The 17,501-nt window shown below is 32.7% G+C and overlaps 1 protein-coding gene across 1 annotated transcript; it reads right to left on the reverse strand.

The window, feature by feature from the left end:
* Positions 1-1,652: 1,652 nt before the first annotated feature.
* LOC145586225 (chaperone protein ClpB3, chloroplastic-like) lies at positions 1,653-12,246 on the reverse strand. The gene is made up of 10 exons (XM_081643005.1): positions 11,690-12,246; positions 8,673-8,891; positions 8,001-8,238; positions 6,465-6,660; positions 5,681-5,735; positions 5,339-5,489; positions 4,692-5,000; positions 3,397-3,662; positions 2,273-3,202; positions 1,653-2,160 (listed from the first exon to the last, which is right to left on the reverse strand). The coding sequence occupies exons 1-10, from the start codon at positions 11,948-11,950 to the stop codon at positions 1,834-1,836; spliced, it is 2,952 nt and encodes a 983-aa protein (XP_081499131.1). The 5' UTR covers positions 11,951-12,246; the 3' UTR covers positions 1,653-1,833.
* Positions 12,247-17,501: the final 5,255 nt, after the last annotated feature.

The following is a 17,501-nucleotide window of genomic DNA, read 5'->3' on the forward strand; positions in this document are numbered from 1 at the left end:
AAGATGATTTACGAATGTGAGACAACATGAACTTAATTCCTTTATTGTATGTTAGTAAATAATCCAAATAATTGAAATGTGTGACAAATCATATGACAACATGAACACATGTATCTTAGTGCAATAATTTGATTCGTAATAGCCGAAAAGCCTCATCAATTCGTAAACTGATAAATAAATAAATAATACTCCATGGTAATGATAACAAAATTATACTACTATAAGATGATAATTGTAAGAATTGTATGGAAAAAGGGCCCACTAAGGAAGTTTTTACGATGAAAACATAAAATCACTCTTGAATTATAAAGCAAGTTAGTTCATTCCGTACTTATAATTTTGTTTATGTTCTTATATATATATATATATATATATATATATATATATATATATATATATATATATATATTAATAGTCGAATATATGTATTGACAACTATACTCTATTTCGTATGTATATATAATCATTGTAATATATATTATATACTTTATAATTCTTCTTTTTTCTTTTAAATGCAACATATCTTCTCTGCACATAATTTAAGGAATAAATTAAGTAATGCAAACGGACAAATTATTTAAAATATTTTATAAACGTAATATATGAATAGCTCATTTACAAAAGTGATTTTTTTACACTGAAATACAAATACAGACACTTAATAATAGAATGAAAAAAGTAAGTATTATTTGTTTTATTTTTAAAGTTGGTTGACGCGTGCATGACATGTGGCGATCCAACTAGTATATGGTAAGCTAAAAACATTCTAATGTCATACTTCTATTTTTCTTTTTCTCTTGCTTTTCACTCCAGCATCAACGTCAACATTTAGGGTCTGTTCTCATACGCTGAACTCAGCTGAATTGAACTGAAGTGAACTGAAAATAAACTAAACTGAACTGAACTTATTAATTAGTGATTTTTAACTACGAATTAGTGATCTTTGATTATTTATTATTATACATATGTGTATATACAAATATACATATTAAAATACTTAAGAAAAATATACAATATAATTATAATATTAATGGAAAATGTATTAAAAACATGAAACCCCAAAATATTTTAAAAACATATACTATTTAATTAAAAAATAAAATATTATTATGACAAAAGAACACAAAACACTTTGTAAAAAATTAACACAATTAAAAAAAAATATTAAAAAAAAAGTAAAAGCTGGAACGAAATTATTATTATTAAAGATTTATTTATTTATTTATTATTATTATTATTATTATTATTATTATTATTATTATTATTATTATTATTATTATTTATTGTCGTTGTAATAAGAGCTTAAAAGAATGAAATTTAGATTTATATCATTAGACATAAACTGAACTGAACTGAACTAAACTGAACTGAAATTCAACATATGAGAACAGACCCTTGGTGTATATGAACGGTCATACCCTTACTACTTCACCACAACCTTGCCACCTCACCAATTTCTCGCGCTGGTTCAGACACTGGTTCGACTTATTACCAAAAAAAATGATCCCCTATATACATCCACTTATCAGATCCAATCAAAGATTACGAGTTGATAATACTGAATTTTATATCAGGGCTCAAAATCTCGAATATGGGGCCTTTAGGGAAAGAGAAGACCTTGGGAAAGGAGAGGGGTGGGGGGGAGATTACCATGAGACATGAAGGATCTTTACTGGATTCAGCACAATGGATTCTATATGATTAAGACAATGCTATACTGTATATCTTGTACAAAATCTTATGTGGAAAAGACAATGCTTTACTGCCATTATAAATCTATGTACAATGTGAAAACGATTATCAGAAATTTAGATCACAGTTATATCTTTGAATCTACAAAGGAGAAACAGCTTGCTTGGCTTCTTCAGAGGAAGACCCTGAGTCAGGCTCCAATTTGCGGAACAATAGCTTCTGCTGAGGGAGCTGGCCATTTGAATATGCCGTGACCTCTGTATCAACAAGAATGCAATCCTCTTCCTTGAATTCCCCTCTCAATATGCCTTTAGCAATTTCGTTCTCAACATATTGTTGTATTACACGCTTGACTGGCCTAGCACCGTAGTTGGGATCATATCCAAGGCTGCCAAGAAGCTGAACTGCAGCATCGGTCACTTGAATAGACATCTTACGATCTGCAATTCTTGACTGTACTCTTTGCAGCTGGAAGACATTACAAATAAATTATTAGTAAACAAAGAGACAGAAGAAGAGAATAAGAACACATTTTAGTCTCTGTTACATATGTGGAAGGCATTAGGAATAAGAGACAAACCTGTAATTGAACAATGCTGTTAATCTGATCACGATCAAGAGGCTGGAAGACTATGTACTCGTCTACTCTATTCATGAACTCAGGTCGGAAGATTGATCTGGCCGCATCCATTACTCTCTGCTTTATTTTTTCATATGTTACCTCCTTTGATGTGGTCTCATCATCAGCTGCATTAAGGATGTACTGTGATCCGACATTTGAAGTCATAATGATGACAGTATTGGTGAAGCTCACTGTTCGTCCTTGAGAGTCTGTCACCCTACCATCATCTAGAATTTGAAGGAAAACATTGAAAACATCAGCGTGAGCTTTTTCTATTTCATCAAATAGGATCACGGCATAAGGCCTCCTTCTAACTATCTCTGTTAATTGACCTCCCTCCTCATAGCCCACATAACCAGGCGGAGCACCTATCAGTCTTGAGACGGCGAATTTCTCCATGTATTCACTCATATCAATTCGGACAAGGGCATCTTCAGTGTTGAACAGGTAAGAGGCAAGGGCCTTTGCTAACTCTGTTTTTCCCACACCTGTGGGACCCATGAACATGAAACTAGCAATGGGACGATGTGGATCTGAAAGCCCAGCTCTAGACCGCTGAATAGCCTCAGCAACAGCTGTCACTGCAGGATCTTGGCCCACAACACGTTTGTGTAGTTCTTCTTCCAAATGCAATAATTTCTCTCTCTCTGACTGTTGCAGCTTTGATAAAGGAATTCCAGTCCACTTGCTGACTATTTCAGCAATATCGGTCCCAGTTACTTCTTCACGTAACATTGACTTCCCAGATTTCATGTACTCATCCAATTCTTTTTCAGCACCTTCCAATTGGCGTTGTAGAGAGTTGAGGCTGCCATACTTCAGTTCAGCAGCACGATTAAGATCGTATTCTCGCTCTGCCTGTTGGATCTCAATATTCACCCTGTCAATCTGAATAAACAAAGTTGAGTTAGTTTTTTTAGTCTAAGCTCTAAGCCTATTGGTTGCAATGTTTACTATACTAGCAAGATTATAAAATCATAAGGAATATCACAAGTTCACAACTATTTGTCATCCTAGCACCACAAAGAAAAAACAAAAGATCATATTCATGAAAATCTTAACTAAGCCGAAAACAAATATACCTCCTCTTTGATAGACTGTATTCGTGTCATTACAGATTTTTCATGCTCCCATTGCTCAGTCAATTCAGCCTGCTTTTCCTTTAGTAGAGAAAGTTCTGCATCAAGTCGATTAAGCCTCTCCTTTGATGCTTTGTCAGTATCATTTGTAAGTGAGAGTCTTTCCATCTCAAACTTCAATACAGAACGATTGATCTCGTCCAGGGCAGTAGGTTTTGATGTGATCTCCATCTTTAGTTTAGCAGCTGCTTCATCTACTAAGTCAATAGCTGCAGTAAAAACATCACAGTATGAACAGTCTGACACGTCAAAACTCATTCTTTCAGTGTATGGACAACTGTAAAAGTTATAAATTGCTGCAGATCCTCAATATATAGTAAGGATTAAAGATATGAAAATATTCATTTTAGTTTGAAATCCCACTGTGAAATTTCATTTCTCATTGATGTCATTGAAGCACCAAGCAGCATGATATGTACAAACTACTCCACGGCAAGATCAAATGTCACATGCTTTACCACTATAATTCTTAGTCCTCTTGGTTTCACTATTACTAATGACTATAACACAGACATAAACTTCCCTAAAATGAACATCAAGTGTGTTATTTTTCTGACAATTAAACAGGTGTAGATCCAATCGCTGGTTTTAAATTCAAAAGACTTCGGACTTCCGAAATTTACGAATTTTAAATTAAAACAAAATGCAGTGGTGAGCTTTTTCGCAGTTTGTTAATTGATTAAGCAAGTCCAAATACATGTTAAGAATTTTGTAACTTGTACAGTTATACCGCCCCTTCGCCATCTTTAGTGTCATTCTACCAATCTCATGTGTGCATAGTGTGATCTATAAAACCTGTACTATGTAAAGAGATTTAGGATATTAAATCCAAACCATTACAATGCTTGCTTCTTTAGTAGGCTTCATTCTATCAATTTCATGAATAATGCAACCATGAAAACATTAAGCCAAAAACCTCGAAATACTTCTCAGCCTAAAGTTTTAGTAATTGATAAGACAAAAGTACCCAGGCAGCCGAGTAGCACATGAGCTAGGTTAATACCAAAAATATCTCCTCATAGAGCTGACTATGGAGCACAAAATAACAAGAACGCTGAGTAACATGAGTAATTAACTTCCCTCATAAGCACATAAAAACTTCAATGATGGAAAGACTTCAGTCATTCGATAAATCAAAGGACTTTGTTCAATATGTAGCTAAAAACTACTTCTAGGGCCTACATACTAAACATTGTTATCTCATTATTAATGCAATAAGATACAATCATATAAGTTACCTTTGTCAGGTAAGAACCGCCCACTAATGTAGCGATCTGAAAGCATAGCAGCCTCCACAAGAGCACCATCAGAAATCCTAACTCCATGATGCAACTCGTATCTCTCACGCAGCCCACGAAGTATCGAGATAGTATCTTCAACACTTGGTTGGTCAACATAAACCTGTTGAAAACGCCGCTCCAATGCTGGATCTTTTTCAATGTATTTACGATATTCATCAAGTGTTGTAGCACCAATGCATCGCAACTCTCCACGACCAAGCATAGGCTTTAAAAGATTGCCAGCATCCATAGCACCATTTGTGGCACCTGTAGAAAAAATATACCAAATTTAAAGTTAAATTTGTTTCAATTCTTCATACATTAAAAAAAAAAAAAAAAAAAAAAAAAAAACATTACAAAATTGATGTATAAACGAAAATAAAAATGTTCCAAGTAAATAGCCTTTTTGGTAGACCAATAAACGGCAATTTTTTGACAATTGCACAACATATATAACACTTAGCATAGAAATCTTATGACATACCACCCATTATATACGTAACACAGATAACACATTTGAAGTTTTTACACCAAGGATAAACATGCACAAGCAAATTGCTTTCCAGGATATAATGATAAAAAAGCAAAAAACATAAACAACTCACCTGCTCCAACTACTGTATGAATCTCATCTATGAAAAGAATAGTTTGACCCTCAGCGTCTGTCACCTCCTTCAATACAGCCTTCAGCCGATCTTCAAATTCTCCACGATATTTAGCTCCAGCAATGAGAGCTCCCATGTCAAGGGAAATCAACTATAACAAAATTTCAATTCATGAATTATACAGCATTTATCACCACATATTGAACTCTAGAATTAGATATCCTTGTGCCTTACGCTTGAATGCTCAAAGGTATGATGGGGCAGGACCATAGTGAAAGCACGGAAAGCAGAACAGAAGAGGATGAAAAAGGAAGAACATGGAAGAAAAAAAAAAAAGTTTACCTTACGGTTCATCAAAGCTTGAGGAACATCCCCCTCAACTATTCTTTGAGCAAGCCTGTATATAATATGAAAAAACCAACATTAAGTGATACAAGATCTAATGGACAAAGATAACACTACTTGTTTCCAAAAGTTTTTAGCACTGAATGCACACAAATTGAAGCAATTGGAGATAGTGCTGATATGGTGAGTGAATGTAAGTAAAGGGTGGCTGAAGTAGGGAATAGAGTGTAAAAGGTGGGAAGGTGTAAGAAAATGGTAATTAAAGTAGGAAAGCAAGAGCAAAAAGGTGAGTGGGTGTAAAAAAAAAAGGTGGATAAGATACCAGAGAAAGGTGTATATATTGTGAGGCAAGGTCATAAAAGGTATTTGCCAAAAATGGAATTGATTGAAAATGCACAAACACTATAAGTGTTAAGATCTGTAAGAAACAGAGGTGGTAAAATGCATGTCTATCCCACAAAAATGAAATGATGTATCATACTGCTTTAACACATGAATTCACAAAAGTCAACTTATAGGGACCTCCCTTAATTCTAAATCACCGCCACCCCAAAAATAAAGAAGTTAATGCCCACTAACTCCCTATGTAAGGCACTTAGGAAAAAGTAGGTCTACAAGGAAAAGAGAATTTTCTGGGAAACGCAATCAAGCATTTTTTATAAAAACATTTGAAAATAATACAAATTAGAGAATGAGGCAATAAAAAGAAAAGGATACACAAACGGACTCCAAAACCCTTGCATTGCATCTCGAGCAATAAAAAACAGTACAAATCACTTACCCTTCAGCAATCGCGGTTTTACCAACACCAGGTTCACCAATAAGAACTGGATTATTTTTTGTTCTCCTAGATAGAATCTGGATGCATCTCCGTATCTCATCATCTCTTCCAATTACAGGATCAAGTTTACCTTCCCTTGCCATAGTAGTCAAATCTTTTCCATACTTCTCCAGAGCTTCATATTTTCCTTCGGGGTCTGCAGAAATGCAAAGATAAATTTTCATATTTTCTACAAAAGAATTCAAGAACAAGAAGCAAGATCAACTATATCAAAATTCAAAAATGTAACTACTGTATTTCTTTTTTTTTAAAAGAAGTTACTCCTAGGTCCTGTTAAGCATAATTAATAAAGAATCGAAAAGTTGGTAGAGCTAATAACTCAAATCAAAACCAGATATTTGTACATAATTCAGAGCAAAAAGATTATAACATAAAATTCCATTAAAAAATCCCAATGAAAATCTTCAAAACATCCTACAGATCTGCTCATTCACAGACTAACTTAGTTACTTAGCTAAAGAGTTTAGCTCCTTTAACCATGTTTCCCTAAGTCTTCTCTCAATGAATGTAAAAGATAAAACATATTCATTTGGGGTCTTGTTTGGTTTATATCCCATGTGGAGTATCACAATGCCAACTTAATCTATAAAACATAGTTGAAAATATTTAGCTTACATGTGTGCATTGGAAACTATGAAAAAGGTGAATTAAGGACTAACAATAAGAGATGAGGGAGTACCAAATATTTATCACGCTAAGCAAATACAGAGATATAAGGTATAGGTCTATGGATCTTGGGGGTGAGGAAAGAGGGGGCAGGGATTCTCTTTGTTGACCACAAAAGGTAACTCTAACAAGTAGTTTCTTCCAAGATGGTGACACATGTCATTTTCAATCTAAAGTAGCAAAAGATAAAGAACTGGTCTTGGCACAACAAAATAACAACGCACATTTTGTTTGGATTTCCTTAGCCTATGATCCTAAACCCACCGATTGCTTCTTCAACTTACCCCATATAACAAAATGTGCATTGTTTAACAAATGTGCTTTGTGAGTGAACTTAAGAGAACGGAGGGAGAACGAGTAGAAAGGAGTCTCTATCACGGATTATTTTTTTATTTTTTTATTTTTTATTTTTTTATTTTTTTATTTTTTTATTTTTTTTTACTCCTAACCATTCAACAAAACCCGCTTCAACTATTGTAGAGACATATCAATGACTTACCCAGCTTGCTTTCTTATCTACTCCAATATGTAGCCTTACTAATTGATGTCATATTAATTAAAGTAAAGAAAAACGATATCCGACATTATAATTAGAATAAGAAGCATGTGATGATGGGGGTCTATTGCATGGCAGACTCATATTCTTCATCTTGCATCTCTCCTCCACCATACCCCCCCCCCCTCTCCCTCCCTCCCTCCCATCCTTAGCAAACTTAAGTGAAGATAGTATTATCATATTAAATCCTAAACACGCCATTTTAAAAGTTATATAGGCAAATGTTCTGATAAATCATAAGGTGTAACTATTACCTTGGTCAATGACCGACTGCCGCCCCCTTACAGCTTGTATGGCAGATCGTAATGTTTTTTCAGAAATCTGAAAATCACTAAATAACTGTTTCCCAAATCTTTTGTCCTGTGCAAAAGCAAGAACCAAATGCTCTACAGAGACAAATGAATCTCCATACTCTTTCTTGTAATCCCTGGCTTTTTGAATCAGAGCTTCGAGATCTCGTCCCAACATAGACCCAGCAGATTCTCCCAAAACCTGGCAAAGAGATCAACCAGCTTGTCCATAAGAAACACATCTAGTCAAATGGCTATCAGAAAGTAATAACAACTAATGCCACATAACAAAATGGTTGCAAAACCTTTATCCACTCTTGAGAACAAGGAAACCCAAATTTTTTCCTGATGGTTACCACATAAAGACATACAGTACCATATATATAAACTAGACTTTGGAGACCTAATGGTGAGAGGCTTTCAATATTTTATCAAGGTTCAAATTGCAACCATAAAAGCCACAGAAGGAAAAAGGATAGAATTTAGTAACATACAGAAACAAAGCAGTTCACCATTTTAAGTTCCACCTAACTATTGTATTACAAAAACTAGGCTTGCTCTTTCACAGGATTAATTCACTATAAAGGAACATGGATGATAAAGGAGTATCATGATTTACATAGGACTTCCTCAAACCTTTGGTTGTCGTTGTATAAATTTGTCAGTTGCTTCAAGCAAACGTGTATTGTCAACTCCAGCTTTGGAGAAAATGCGGCGAGCAAGTCCATTTTTTTGCTCTAGAAGGGCCTTCAGCAAATGCTCCGTCTCCACTATCTGGTGTTTGTTCTCTTTTGCCACTTCCGGACAAGAAACAACTGCTTGCCATGCCATTTCTGTGAATTCTTGTTGGGTAATCTGCAAAAATAATATAGTCCACTTGATCATTAGATAACCTTCTTCAATAAAGAAAAGTGATGAGACGATGAGAGCTAGATGAACTACAAGAAAGATTAGCGTTGCTACTGCATACCCTAGAGCTAAAAGTGTGGAAAAAAAAGAATGGAGGACAAAAAAATTTATAATTTAACAACTAAAACTAGGTTAAGGACAATTATGTTGTAGACCAAAATTATTAATTTTACATGGTACTCTTTCAATATTGACTCATTTCAGAGCTCGGTTAGTTACACTTCTAACACATAGATAAAATAAAAAGCATGCAGGTTCACGGGGACTTCACACCATCACCCTTCAAAAGTTAATACCATAAAGGTCATACAAATCCCTGTTATAGTACTCCCTCCGTGTTTTTTTAAGTGTTACACTTATCAAATCCAGCCGTGTTTTAATAAGTGTTACACTTCCTTTTTTTGGCAAAAATCTACATTAAAATATTATATCTCTCTTCTCTCATGGTCCCCACCCAAACCCACTACTACTTTTTTTATTATATCTTTCCTCTCACATTCATTACTTTTCAATAAACTATTAACCCCACTATCTTTTTTTTACAATTTTTTAATACTCAAACTACCCCACTTACCTCTTATTTTATTTAAGTCAATTAAATTGCCTACAACTATGTGCCGGTCAAACTGTAACACTTAAAAAAACACGGAGGGATTATTATATAGAGGCAAGGATAAAGATGGCTTCCAAATGTATGAGAAAGATTAAACATGGTTGATTAGGTGGGAAGACTAGAAGAGAAAAAGGAAGAAAGAAAGCAATGGAAAGTTTAAGCAGAGATCAATTTGTAAAGTTTATCGAAACTCAAAGTATAAGGGTACCATGTATATATCAAGGTCTTCCATAAAAGACATCTCATAATTAGGAGGGTGCAACAGAGTAAATCCTAAAATGATTTTGCATACTGTCTAGGAACTTAATCTCTACTTAATATTAGCAGCTAGAGTAAACTAGCCAAAAACGAGGGTTTGAAAGTCTATAGACCTTATAAATCAGCCAATAAAAATAAACATATAGACCTATATAAATCACTGAAAGCCAATATAAACAAACCAAGACATTGACACACAAATCTTTGAATTTAAAAAGCTAAGGACAAAGGCCGAGCTTAATTTATTTGGTAAAGCAACCAAATCATGAGCTTGTTAACATAGTGACAACAAAAAAGATATTGAAAAACTCATTAATTTTGAAGGAAGAACCCTTTCTCTTCACCTAAAATAAGGTATTCTAGTCTAATTTTATTAAGGTCAGGTGTGAAACTTTCTAATCTACTTTGATCAAGTTAGATATGATGTACTCTAGTCTAAAGTATGACTAAATATTGACAGTATATTTATATTAATGTATAAGGGAAAACATTATTAAGTAAGATCTTGTCAGATTCATCTCAATATGAACTTGTACATTTCATAATTTTCTTCAATACACAATAAAAGATATATATAGTAATAAGTAAATGGTAATTTTAAATCTGATCCAAATGCGTATCATATAGTATAATAGGTTATTAGTATCTATAACAAGTTAGAGAGGAAAAATTCTAAGCCTTCATATACTTGGTTTTACACCTGAGCTAAATTTCGAATTTTCAACAACAAGGCAACAGGGGTTCGTCTCCTAGTCGTAAATGATCATGTTAGCACTGGTAAGAGAAAACTGTTATGTAGTTGTCTAAGTTATCTAATAAGGAGTTAAAAGTAGAATTCCTTGTTTTGATTTAAATCCAAATAGGCAAGCTAAGAAGGATATGTCAGGTATTGCAAGGAGCAATCCATCCGGAATTTGCAGCAAGAAAAACTAAAACCTAGATCAACAGAGAAATATTAAGAGGAAGGCGGACAAAGGAAGAGAATTCAACTTCACCATTCAGTTGATGAATGAAGTCAAAAAGAGGGGTAAGAATCTCAATATTCATACTGTCCATTGTTCAAATTCTTCCATGAGAGTTTTTCAAGGACCCCTTAGCTTGCTTCCTTTCCCTATCTTTCCTCCAATAACTAGTATCCACATTTCACAAAATCGCATTCAAACAAGCGATCCAACTTCTCTTGAACAGCAGTGATCAAGCATACACTAGGTACAACTTCACAACCCCTTCAAACTCTTGAATTCATCTCTTACAAACAAATACTATATGATATCATTAGGTACTACTATCCTAGTTCTTTCAAACCCTCCCTACACCCTAGGGAAAAATAAATAAATAAATAAACAACAAATCGCTTTCGCACCTCAATTATGCAAGCTTAATTTTCAACAGAATACCAAAGAGTTCTAGTAAGGAAAGGGAATGTAAATATAAGGCAAATTATAGAATAAAGTCAACACAATTCTCTTTTAAAGTCACCCTACATTCATAAATAAAGTCCCTGATACAAGTCAACCTCATGATTAAATTAAGTCAACATATTACTCCAATACACCCTATATACTGTTCTTGTCTAATCTAACATTTCTTACACAAAAAAATAAAAACATTTAACATGAGCACAATTCTAACAAACAAACAAGTCTACACTACATTAAAATCGAGTATAATAATACGTAACGAGTTTCGTTATTGTTTTTTGTTTCCAGTAAAATGATTAATATAAGTACGACTAATTCCATTAAACAAATAAACAACCCATATCACATTTAGTTATATAATCATAAAATTGAAAACTCGAAACTACAGTGATACCAAACGAACTATAATGAATAGATAAGATAACAAAATGGGAGGGTAAAAAACACCTTACCCTGCTACCACCTGAAGCATCACATCGAACAACAAAAGACCCAGATTTTGAATTCTTTTTAAATTGCCCAGAATTCTTAAACAACAAAAAACTAGTGGAATTTCTACTGAATTTCAGTGAATTTAGGGAATTTAGCGAAATGGGTGTCTTCGACTTGAGCCGAAGAGAGAAAATAGGCTGAGAAAACAACGCATTTCGGACGCCATTTTTGGGTGGAACACGAAGATAAGCTCCTGGAAAAGACGTCGTTGCAGTAGCCATGATTGAAGTATAAAGTTGGATTGTAGAGCTCTGAATTGAAGATTAATGAGAGAAACAATTGAAAGTGATGATGCTTTGAGTAGGAATTGAATAAAGGGATGTTGGGAAAAGGTGATTTGTGGGTGTTTGTGCTTTCTTTTTATTGATTTTCTGAATTGGGATTTTTGCAGTATGTTCCAGTGATTTCTGGATGGGGAAAGAAAGGAGATGAGAGAGAGAGTTCAGGAAGGTTGCAATAGTACAAAAAATAGCCTAAAAGAGTACTTCCAAAATCACAATACTCGGATTTTTGAGGTGGCAATCGGGTCATTGAATCAGGCTAATATAAGTAAAGCTCGTTTAAATAGATTGGAGTTTGGGATAGTATGACTCGGGTCGAGTCATTTTCAATTCTATTGTCGATATGCTTATTTTAATAAGTGATTTTGTAACGTTGGATAACTGGTAAGTATTATCGAATCTAAGGATTATTAGCAGATAATGGTTACTTGGTTAGATTTGCCCTATAAATCTCTAATTTTCCTTCTTTCTAATTTCATTAATAATACTCTCAATGGCCGAAATCGAAGGTCGCACAAAATCATTGTTTTTGGAAACAGAAATCTTTTCCGTGTGTAAGAGTATTTCGGGTTTCAAGATGTCATAGGTTTGATGTTCAATGCCTGAACGTACTTGAGCTCCACCCTGCAAGGATGTTTGAAAGCTATGCCTACAAGTAAGGATGGCAGTGGATCTGGACCCGATCCGGATACGTGGATCCAGATCCGTTTTTCAAGGATCTGGGTCTTCAAATTTTGGACCCGTCGGATCCGGATTGGATCCGGGTCCTGCTAAAAATAATAGATCTGGATTCGAGTCTGGCCCCTAGACCCGGATCCAAATTCGTTCCCGTTTTTAAAATTTCATATTATATAAAAAAAAAACTAAAATTGTTTGTTTCTTTATTAAAAATGTTGATGATGTTAGTAATGATAATGGATTAGTCCTTTCAAGAGATGAATTTTGGATGCTCATATTAGATACATCATCGTTGTTTTTTCACTTGCTCATTTGTAACATCGCACTTTTTTCGTGGTTTATAATTTTTATTCCAAAGTATAAGTGTATAAGTTGGTTACTTTGTGTTTTTTTATCAGTTGTATAACTTTAATTTAGGTTGAACTTAATAACCCCGACGGAAGTTTGAAATGCATTTTTTGACCCAAACATTACATTTATTACAAAAAATAAAGCAAAATATATTGGACCCGTTTTGGACCTAGATCCGGACCCGGATCCGTAAGACTAGTCGGATCTGGATCCAGGTCTCCATTTTCCAGACCCGACGGATCCGGGTCAGATTTGGATCCTAAATACAAAAATGGATCTGGATTCATGTCCATCCGGACTCGGTCTAGATTCGACCCATTGTCATCCCTACCTGCAAGAAAGAGAGAGTAAGTTGGCTGAGGGTTGACCCAAGAACGCCCCTCTGACGCTCAAATCAGTGAAATATACTTTTTAGAGAGAGAATGAGGTAGATTAGAAAAAGTTATCATCATTAATCGCTTGCTATTTAAAATATACTTTCATGTGGCAAATATGTACTTTATTGGACTAATTAGGGATAAATTCGTGCTTTGTGATGATTAATGGATGTTTAATGATGATGAACTAGATCATGGAGGGGTATTTTTATTATTTCAAGTATATTAGGCTTAGCCTTAGGACATGGACTAGGCCCAAAACAAATATCAAATGGTGAAAAGACAAAAATCAATGATTAAAGTGGTGTGTTGAAAAGACAAAAGGATAACAAGGTGAAGAGATCAAAACCTTAATAATCAAAGAAAGAAAAATTATTTGTGTTTTCATATTCTAGGCAAGGTAGGTTTTATTTTCCTTTGGGATTAAGTGCACCTCTAAGTAAGGAGAGCACAAAATTACTATATGTGGAATTTGAACCCACTACTGATAGCACTTGAATGGGTATTAAAGAACTGAAAACCAATTCATCTAGATATATTTTGTGTGATAATTACAACAATTTAATGTATAAATCTTGTATTTTCATGGCGTAGGGCAAGCCGTGGCCTAAGGCTCGCCCCTACATCCATCGTTGGTCATAAGTCATAACCACATGTTTATATTGGTAAATCATGTAAAGTGTAAAGAATACTAATAAAAACTCTTGGAACACGCACCTAAAGCATAAACATATATATGGGGCAGTTTAGGTATTGTTAATAATTACTTCTTCTAATGTGGTATGAGCAAAAAAAATTAAAAAAATAAAAAAAAATAAATAAATAAATAAAAGTGGTATGAGAAGTCGTACACTCATTTTATGCATTGGAATTCTGTCATCGTAGGTGTGACATCTATAACTATACTAAAACAGAGGACACTCAGAAAAGAAGCTCCATATGTCACCTTCACAAACCATATTTTCCCGCTCTTTTCCGCTATCTTTAATAAAGTAATTATTCACTAAATAATTTAACACATTCTATTTTCTATATATATATTATTTACTTGGCAAAATTTGATACGTCAATCTATACTTGGCGAATAATCATACAAAGCTTATGGTTATATCTTATTACATGCATGTGAAAAGGCAGAGAATCACAAAATAATATTCATTCAAATCTCACAAGCTTATGATTATATTCCACTATATTCTTACTAAATCATTATAATCATACCGTGCAATTTAAATCATTAAATCATATTTTTACCATGCAATTTAACCCCCAAATAATAAGAATATAGTAAGAATCATATGTAACGAATATAGTGGAATATAGTTAATTTGTGATTTGACAAATAATTTTTATGAACAATATTCTTACTATATTCCACAATTAACGAATCACAATATTCCATATAGTTGGTTGATTATTTAATAAAATATAATGTTGACATAGTTACCACCCTTACCTTCCTTAAATTAATTGACACTATATTTGAGTGTATTTTACATATAAATATACAACTTATCATCCTAATTAATATACAAGAACCAAAAATTTGTATTTTATATCATCAAATTCTAAATGGCGTACACCATGTTGAATGATATCACCCCTCTTAAAGAAAACTGGAAGATCAAAGTTAGGATTGTGAGACTTTGGTATGTTCCAAACTACAATAAACCTGAAAAAACCGGTTCAATTGATTTTGTTTTGGTTGATGAAAAGGTACAATGTTACTTTTATTGTTCCGTAATTTATTCAAACTACTAATGCGTTCTGTTTATTTATGCACATAACAATTACTACAATTTTTATCACAGGGATCAAAGATGCAAGCCAGTATCAAACAAACACTTATTCAGTGATTTGAAAAACTTGTGAATGAAGGCTCAACTTGCATCATTTCTAACTTTGGAGTAGGAAAAAATTATGGAAAGTATAGAGCAACTTGTCATACTTATAAAATTATTTTTTTTTATAAGACTTCAATCAAATATTGCGAAGAAGTTGGACTCTCCTTACACGGATTAGATTTAGTCCCTTTTCACAAAATACTTGAAAAACAGTTAAATGACATTTATTTAGTCGATAAATCTCATATTACCTTTTAAATGACACATATTTTGTCCCTTTTAATTTCTGCTTGTTTAAAAATTTAATTTTTTAAAATTAATATATTTTGTGGTGTCTTATAGATGTAATCGGAACAATTACGGGAATAGGTGAGATGATAGATGAGTCAAAAGGTTCTACACCAAATTTCAAGCTGCCACTTGAGATAGAAGATCAACAGTGAAATAATTTATTGTATATAATATATTTGTACAAAAAATTTTGTTTAAATTTATTGTTTTCTTCAATACTTTTGATAGGAAGTACAAATTGAAAACTACTTTATGGGGCAAGTATGCTGAACAAGTGTCAAATTTTATAAAAGATGACATTCAAGGACACGTTGTTATCATTGTACAATTTTCTATGATTAAGATCTTTAGAGGTAATTCTATTTTATTTCAAATTATGTTTTTGAAATTTATATAATTGAATATTGATCATTTTGTTATTTAGATGAAGTTACTCTACAAAATTCACTTTTTGCAACAAAGATATTACTTAATGAAGACATATCTAAAGTGCGTGATTTTAAGAACAGCTATAACAAGTCACTAAGTTAATTATTATTAAATACGTGTATATTGCCAATTAACTAACATATATCTAACTGATATTTTTTTTTTACTGGTGTTAGCATTATCGGTGGAGATGATTCTCATTCACAAAATATCACTCCGTCGCCAAGTCAAATATCACATTCTTTGTCCGATGAATTTTTGATAATCTCTGAACGCAAGCAATTGGACTTGATATGTGAGACTAATAAAGTAAGTTAATTTGATAATTATGTGTGTGTATAAATAAATAAATATTAACAAAATTTATAGAATTTTGTTCTGAATAAAAATAATGCATATATAATTTAGTTATTTTATAGATAGAATACAGTTTAACAAATATTCTACTAGAATGTGTTCTTTTATTAATATATTCTATAATTTTTTTTTTTATTAATCCATTCACATAGGTCGTAATAAATATGGGATAATTAAATATTGCAGGATAATATATTCCCTTTGATGTGTAATTATAGATTTTTCACCACACTTTAAAAAAAAAAGAAAAAGAAATACATCTTTAAAAAAAATCTAATTAATTAATATACTATATGGATTTTACAGGAATGTTATTTTGTGACATTTGCTACCATCGTTGGTATAGAATCTGATACCGCATGGTACTATAACTCTTGCAAACAATGTAACAAAAAGGTTTATTATGAAGGAGGTGGAAGATATTGGTGCTAGAAATGTGACACACATGTGAAATCTGATGCACCAAGGTACTTTTTCAAAATATAGTACATGATTATATAAAATACTAGTTTAGGACCCGTGCCATGCACGATCTATTTAAAAAAAATTAAAAATTGACAAAACATACACATAATATAAAGCGTGAACAAACAAAAAATTGACGTAATGTAATGTTGCAATGACCATTTTATTATTGTTAATAATAAAGTATTTGTCAAGAAAAAATCATTAAAAAAAAAATTAAAATACAAAAAAATAGAGAGAAAGAATAGTGTTTAATTGCACATGTGTTATCATTTGCGTTGCCTTTTATTTCTTTCATCTCCAGTAGTTGTTCTAGAAACTTGAACAATTATTATTTAATCGAGGAAGATAACAATTGAATGAGGTCCTCCTTCTACATATGATCACTGCATAAAAAGGGTAAGGGTCAGTATATCTTATGTAAAATTACATAATAATGATAAAATGTACGGTTGAGAAGTTTATTAAAAAATGATATGTCAAGATTATATAGAATATATGTATTCTTGCATTTTTTGTAAGTAATTGATCAATTTTTTTGGTGTCTCTATAGAATTGTTCAAATGCTTTAGATAATAAAAATAAAATATACATATATCATATATGTATCAATGGAATAAATATTCAATATTCTAAATTAGTGAGACATAAACACTTTAAAACTTCGAAAGATACGAAATCAATCATTAATATATGCAT

This window comes from Chenopodium album, chromosome 16 (genome assembly GCF_948465745.1).
Source record: "Chenopodium album chromosome 16, dcCheAlbu1.1, whole genome shotgun sequence".
Classification (NCBI taxonomy): domain Eukaryota; kingdom Viridiplantae; phylum Streptophyta; class Magnoliopsida; order Caryophyllales; family Amaranthaceae; genus Chenopodium; species Chenopodium album.